Source organism: Dama dama, unplaced genomic scaffold (genome assembly GCF_033118175.1).
Source record: "Dama dama isolate Ldn47 unplaced genomic scaffold, ASM3311817v1 ptg000057l, whole genome shotgun sequence".
NCBI classification, from domain to species: Eukaryota; Metazoa; Chordata; class Mammalia; order Artiodactyla; family Cervidae; genus Dama; species Dama dama.
In genome coordinates, this window is record NW_026870885.1 from 2,762,835 (window position 1) to 2,769,887 (window position 7,053).

Sequence of the window (7,053 nt, forward strand, 5' to 3'; positions counted from 1 at the left end):
AAAACATGGAGAGCCTGAAAAGGTGTGAAAAATAGGAGGAGCATGAAACGGTCTCAAAAATAGGAGGAGCATGAAGTGGTGTTCAAAAACATGGAGAGCCTGAAAACGTGTGAAAAATATGAAGAGCTTCAAACGGTGTCAAAAATAAGAGGAGCATGAAACGGTCTGAAAAATAGGAGGAGCATGAAGCAGTGTTGAAAAACATGAAGAGCCTGAAAAGGTGTGAAAAATATGAAGAGCTTCAAAAGGTGTAAAAAATGAGATGAGCATGAAACGGTCTGTAAAATAGGAGGAGCATGAAGCGGTGTCAAAAACGTGAAGAGCCTGAAAAGGTGTGAAAAATATGAAAAGCTTCAAAAGGTGTGAAAAATATGAGGAGCATGAAACGGTGAAAAATAGGAGGAGCATAAAGTGATGTTCAAAATCATGAAGAGCCTGAAAAGGTGTCAAAAATATGAAGAGCTTTAAAAGGTGTCAAAAATATGAAGAGCATGAAACGTTCTGAAAAAATAGTAGCATGAAACGGTGTTCAAAAACATGAAGAGCTTGGAAAGGTGTGAAAAATATGAAGAGCATCAAAACGTGTCAAAATTATGAGGAGCATGAAACGGTCTGAAAAATAGGAGGAGCATGAAGCAGTATTAAAAACATGAAGAGCCTGAAAACCTGTGGAAAATATTAAGAGCTTCAAAAGGTGTGAAAAATATGAAGAGCTTCAAAAGCTGTGAAAAATGAAAGGAGCATGAAAAGGTCTGAAAAATAGGAGGAGCATGAAGAGGTGTTCCAAAACATGAAGAGCTTGAAAAGATTTGAAATATATGAAGAGCTTCAAAATGTGTCAAAATTATAAGGAGCATGAAATGTTCTGAAAAATAGAGGAGCAAGAAGCGGTGTTGAAACACATGAAGAGCCTGAAAAGGTGTGAAAAATATGAAGAGCTTCAAAAGGTGTCAAAAATATGAGGAGCATGAAACGGTCTGAAAATAGGAGGAGCATGAAGCGGTGTTGAAAAACATGAAGAGCCTGCAAAGGTGTGAAAAATATGAAGAGCTTCAAAAGGAGTGAAAAATATGAAGAGCTTCAAAAGGTGTCAAAAATGAGATGAGCATGAAACGGTCTGAAAAATAGGAGGAGCATGAAGTGGTGTTGAAAATCATGAAGAGCCTGAAAAGGTGTGAAATATATGAAGAGCTTCAAAAGTTGTCAAAAATATGAGGAGAATGAAACAGTCTGAAAATTGGAGGAGCATGAAGCCGTGTTGAAAAACATGAAGAGCCTGAAAAGTGTGAAAAATACGAAGATTTTCAAAAGGTGTCAAAAATATGAGGAGCATGAAACACTCTGAGAAATAGGAAAATCATGAAGCGGTGTTGAAAAACATGAAGAGCCAGAAAAGGTGTGGAAAATATGAAGAGCTTCAAAAGGTGTCAAAAATATGAGGAGCATGAAACGGTTGGAAATATAGAGGAGCATGAAACGGTGTTCAAAAACGTGAAGAGCCTGAAAAGGTGTGAAAAATATGAAGAACTTCAAAAGGTGTGAAAAATGTGAAGAGTTTCAAAAGGTGTCAAAAATGAGATGAGCATGAAACGGTCTGAAAAATAGGAGGACATTAAGTGGTGTTGAAAAAAATGAAGAGCCTGAAAAGGTGTGAAAAATATGAAGAGCTTCCAAAATTGTGAAAATATGAGGAGAATGAAACGGTGAAAAATAGGAGGAGCAAGAAACGGTCTGAAAAATAGGAGGAGCATGAAGCGGTGTTCAAAAACATGAAGAGCCTGAAAAGGTGTGAAAAATATGAAGAGCTTGCAAAATTGTAAAAATATGAGGAGAATGAAACGGTCTGAAAAATAGAGGGAGCATGAAACGGTTTGAAAAATAGGAGGAGCATGAAACGCTGTTGAAAAACATGAAGAGCCTGAAAAGGTGTGAAAAATAGGTGGAGCTTCAAAACGTGTCAAAAATATGAGGAGCATGAAACTGTCTGAAAAAAAGGAGGAGAATGAAGCGATGTTGACAAACATGAACAGCCTGAAAAGGTGTGAAAAATATGAAGAGCTTCAAAAGATGTCTAAAATATGAGGAGCATGAAACGGTCTGAAAAATAGGAGGAGCATGAAGCAGTGTTGAAAAACATGAAGAGCCTGAAAAGGTGTGAAAAATATGAAGAGCTTAAAAGGTGTCAAAAACATGAGCAGCATGAAACGGTCTGAAAAATAGGAGGAGCATGAAGCGGTCGTCAAAAACATGAAGAGCTTGAAAAGGTTTGAAAAGTATAAAGAGCTTCAAAAAGTGTCAAAAATATGAGGAGCATGAAACGGTCTGAAAAATAGGAGGAGAATGAAGCGGTGTTGGAAAACATGAAGATCCTGAAAAGATGTGTGTAATATGAAGAGCTTCAAAAGGTGTCAAAAATATGAGGAGCATGAAACGGTCTGAAAAATAGGAGGGGCATGAAATGGATTTGAAGAAGATGAAGAGCTTGAAAAGGTGTGAAATATATGAAGAGCTTCAAAAGGTGTCAAAAATATGAGGAGCATGAAACAGTCAGAAAAATAGGAGGAGCATGAAGCAGTCGTCAAAAAACATGAAGAGCCTGAAAAGGTGTGAAAAATTTGAGGGATTCAAAAGGTGTCAAAAATATGAAAAGCTTGAAGCTTCTGAAAGATAGGAGGAGCATGAAGCGGTCCTCAAAAACATGAAGAGCGTGAAAAGGTGTGAAAAATATGAAGAGCTTCAAGGTCTCAAAAATATGAGGAGCATGAAACGGTCTGTAAAATAGGAGGAGCATGAATCGGTGTTGAAAAACATGAAGATCCTGAAAAGGTGTGAAAAATATGAAGAGCTGCAAAAAGTGTCAGAAATATGAGGAGCATGAAAGGGTCTGAAATACAGGAGAAGCATGAAGCGGTGGTCAAAAAGATGAAGAGCCTGAAAAGGTGTGAAAAATATGAAGGGCTTAAAAGGTGTGAAAAATATGAGGAGCATGAAAAGTTCTGAAAAATAGGAGGCACATGAAAAGGTGGTCAAAAACATGAAGAGCCTGAAAAGGTGTGAAAAATATGAAGAGCTTCAAAAGGTGTCAAAATATGAGGAGCATGAAACGGTGTGAAATATAGGAGGAGCATGAAGCGGTGTTCAAAAAGATGAAGACCTGAAAAGGTGTGAAAAATATGAAGGGATTAAAGGTGTCAAAAATATGAGGAGCATGAAGCGGTCAGAAACATAGGAGGAGCATGAAACGGTGGTCACAAACATTAAGAGCTTGAAAAGCTGTGAAAAATATGAAGAGCTTCAAAAGGTGTCAAAAATATTAGGAGCAGGAAACGGTCTGAAAAATAGGAAGAGCATGAAGCGGTGGTCAAAAACAAGAAAGGAATGAAAATTTGTGAAAAATATGAAGAGCTTCAAAAGGTTTGAAAAATATGAAGAACTTCAAAAGGTGTCAAAAATTAAATGAGCATGAAACGGTCTGAAAAATAGGAGGTGCATGAAGCGGTGTTGAAAATCATGAAGAGCCTGAAAAGGTGTGAAAAATATGAAGAGCTTCAAAAGATGTACAAAATGAGATGTGCATGAAACGGACTGAAAAATCGGAGGAGCATGACGTGGTGTTGAAAAACATGAAGAGCCTGAAAATGTGTGAAATATATGAACAGCTTCCAAATGTGTCAAATATATGAGGAGCATGAAACGGTCTGAAAAATAGCAGGAGCATGAAGCGATGTTGAAAAACATGAAGAGCCTGAAAATGTGTGAAAAATATGAAGAACTTCAAAAGGTGTCAAAAATATGAGGAGCATGGAACGGTCTGAAAAGTTGGAGGAGCATGAAGTCGTTGTGAAAAACATGAAGAACCTGAAAAGGTGTGCAAAATATGAAGAGCTTCAAAAGGTGTGAAATTCATGAGGAGATGAAACGGTCTGAAAAATAGAAGGGGCATGAAGCGGTGTTCAAACACATGCAGAGACTGAAAAGGTGCCAAAAATATGAAGAGCTTCAAAAGGTGTCAATAATGAGATGAGAATGAAACGGTCTGAAAAATAGGAGGAGCATGAAGTGGTGTTGAAAAAAATGAAGAGCCTGAGAAGTTGTGAAAAATATGAAGAGTTTCAAAAGACGTGAAAAATATGAAGAGCTTCAAAAGATATAAAAAATGAGATGAGCATGTAACGGTCTGAAAAATAAGAGGAGCATGAAGCGGTGTTGAAAAACATGAAGAGTCTGAAAAGGTGTGAGAAATATGAAGAGCTTCAACAGGTGTCAAAATTATTAGGAGCATGAAAGGGTCTGCAAAAAAGGAGAAGCATGAAGTGGTGTTGAAAAACATGAAGAGCCTGAAAAGGTGTGAAAAATATGAAGAGCTTCAAAAGGTGTGAAAAATATGAGGAGCTTGAAACGTTCTGAAAAATAGGAGGATCAAGAAACGGTGTTCAAAAACATGAAGAGGCTGAAATGGTGTGAAAAATATGAAGAGCTTTAAAAGGTGTCAAAATATGAGGAGCATGAAACGTTCTGAAAAATAGGAGGATCAAGAAACGGTGTTCAAAAACATGAAGAGGCTGAAATGGTGTGAAAAATATGAAGAGCCTCAAAAAATGTCAAACATATAAGGAGTATGAAATGGTCTCAAAAATAGGAGGAGCATGAAGCGGTCTTGAAAACCATGAAGAGCCTGAAACCGTGAGAAAAATAAGAAGAGCTTCAAAAATGTGAAAAATATGAAGAGCTTCAAAAGGTATGAAAAATATGAAGAGCTTCAAAAGTTGTCAAAAATTAGATGAGCATGAAACGGTCTGAAAAATAGGAGGTGCATGAAGCTGTGTTGAAAATCATGAAGAGCCTGAAAAGGTGTGAAAATATGAAGAGCTTCAAAAGCTGTGAAAAATATGAAGAGCTTCAAAAGGTGTCAAAAATATGAGGAGCATGAAATGGACGGAAAAATAGGAGGAGCATGAAACGGTGTTGAAAAACATGAAGAGCCTGAAAATGTGTGAAAAATATGTAGAGCTTCAAAAGGTGTGAAAAATAAGAAGAGCTTCAAAAGATGTAAAAAATGAGATGTGCATGAAACAGACTGAAAATCGGAGGAGCATGAAGTGGTGTTGAAAAACATGAAGAGCCTGAAAATGTGTGAAATATATGAACAGCTTCAAAATGTGTCAAATATATGAGGAGCATGAAACGGACTGCAAAATAGCAGGAGCATGAAGCGGTGTTGAAAAACATGAAGAGCCTGAAAAGGTGTGAAAAATATGAAGAGCTTCAAAAGGTGTGAAAAATATGAACAGCTTCAGAGCACCGGAAGCCGCTCCCCTGAGAGGCTGCGGACCCAGAGCGGCGGCCGCCGGTCCAGGCGCCATGGCTGCCGAGCGGACCTGGCCGCTGGGAGGCTCTGGCGGCCCGAGCGCGCCTAGTTGGTGTGAGCCTGGCGCGAGGTCCCGTGCCCTGGGGCGCTCGCTCAGGTAAATTTTTCCATAACCTTATGGAGAGAAAGGACTTTGAGACATGGCTTGATAACATTTCTGTTACATTTCTTTCTCTGACGGACTTGCAGAAAAATGAAACTCTGGATCACCTGATTAGTCTGAGTGGGGCAGTCCAGCTCAGACACCTCTCCAATAACCTGGAGACTCTGCTCAATCGGGACTTCCTCACACTCCTTCCCCTGGAGCTCAGTTTTTATTTGTTAAAATGGCTCGACCCTCAGACTTTACTCATGTGCTGCCTCGTCTCTAAACAGTGGAATAAGGTGATAAGTGCCTGTACAGAGGTGTGGCAGACCGCCTGTAAAAATTTGGGCTGGCAGATAGATGATTCTGTTCAGGACGCTTTGCACTGGAAGAAGGTTTATTTGAAGGCTATTTTGAGAATGAAGCAACTGGAGGACCATGAAGCCTTTGAGACCTCATCTTTAATTGGACACAGTGCCAGAGTGTATGCACTTTACTACAAAGATGGACTTCTGTGTACAGGGTCAGATGACTTGTCTGCAAAACTGTGGGATGTGAGCACAGGGCAGTGTGTTTATGGCATCCAGACGCACACTTGTGCTGCGGTGAAGTTTGATGAGCAGAAGCTTGTGACAGGCTCCTTTGACAACACCGTGGCCTGCTGGGAATGGAGCTCCGGAGCCAGGACCCAGCACTTCCGGGGGCACACGGGGGCGGTGTTTAGTGTTGACTACAACGACGAACTGGACGTCTTGGTGAGTGGCTCTGCAGACTTCACCGTGAAAGTATGGGCTTTATCTGCTGGGACATGCCTGAACACTCTCACCGGGCACACAGAATGGGTCACCAAGGTGGTCTTGCAGAAGTGCAAAGTCAAGTCTCTCTTGCACAGCCCTGGAGACTACATCCTCTTAAGTGCAGACAAATATGAGATCAAGATTTGGCCAATTGGGAGAGAAATTAACTGTAAGTGCTTAAAGACGTTGTCTGTCTCTGAGGATAGAAGTATCTGCCTGCAGCCAAGACTTCATTTTGATGGCAAATACATTGTCTGTAGTTCGGCACTGGGCCTCTACCAGTGGGACTTCGCCAGTTATGATATTCTCAGGGTCATCAAGACTCCGGAGATAGCAAACCTGGCCTTGCTTGGCTTTGGAGACATCTTTGCCCTGCTGTTTGACAACCGCTACCTGTATATCCTGGACTTGTGGACAGAGAGCCTGATTAGCCGCTGGCCTCTCCCCGAGTATAGGAAGTCCAAGAGGGGCTCCAGCTTCCTGGCGGGTGAAGCGTCCTGGCTGAACGGACTGGACGGGCACAACGACACGGGCCTGGTCTTTGCCACCAGCATGCCTGACCACAGCATCCACCTGGTGCTGTGGAAGCAGCACGGCTGACGTGGGGCGCCGGGGCTGCGGCCCTGGCGCACGGCCCCTGGCAGCCACCTGCATGAACCAAAGTTCTCACCTCACGGCATCATCGCGCAGCGCACAATCACTATCTGTTTGCCGGGGCCGGGGCTCGGGGCGGGGGGCTCGTCTTGTGGACACACACCGCAGCACGCTGACGGGGCGCACCGTTGGCTTCATGTGTTCCTAGT

At 41.4% G+C, this 7,053-nt stretch overlaps 1 protein-coding gene across 1 annotated transcript; it reads left to right on the forward strand.

Moving 5' to 3' along the window:
* Positions 1 to 5,455: 5,455 nt before the first annotated feature.
* Positions 5,456 to 6,850, forward strand: LOC133053675 (F-box/WD repeat-containing protein 2-like). Its single transcript, XM_061138195.1, has one exon. The coding sequence runs from the start codon at positions 5,486 to 5,488 to the stop codon at positions 6,848 to 6,850; it is 1,365 nt and encodes a 454-aa protein (XP_060994178.1). The 5' UTR covers positions 5,456 to 5,485.
* Positions 6,851 to 7,053: the final 203 nt, after the last annotated feature.

Excerpts from the sequence above, each read along its gene's own strand:
- LOC133053675 (XM_061138195.1), top strand. The coding sequence starts at position 5,486 with ATGGAGAGAAAGGACTTTGAGACATGGCTTGATAACATTTCTGTTACA.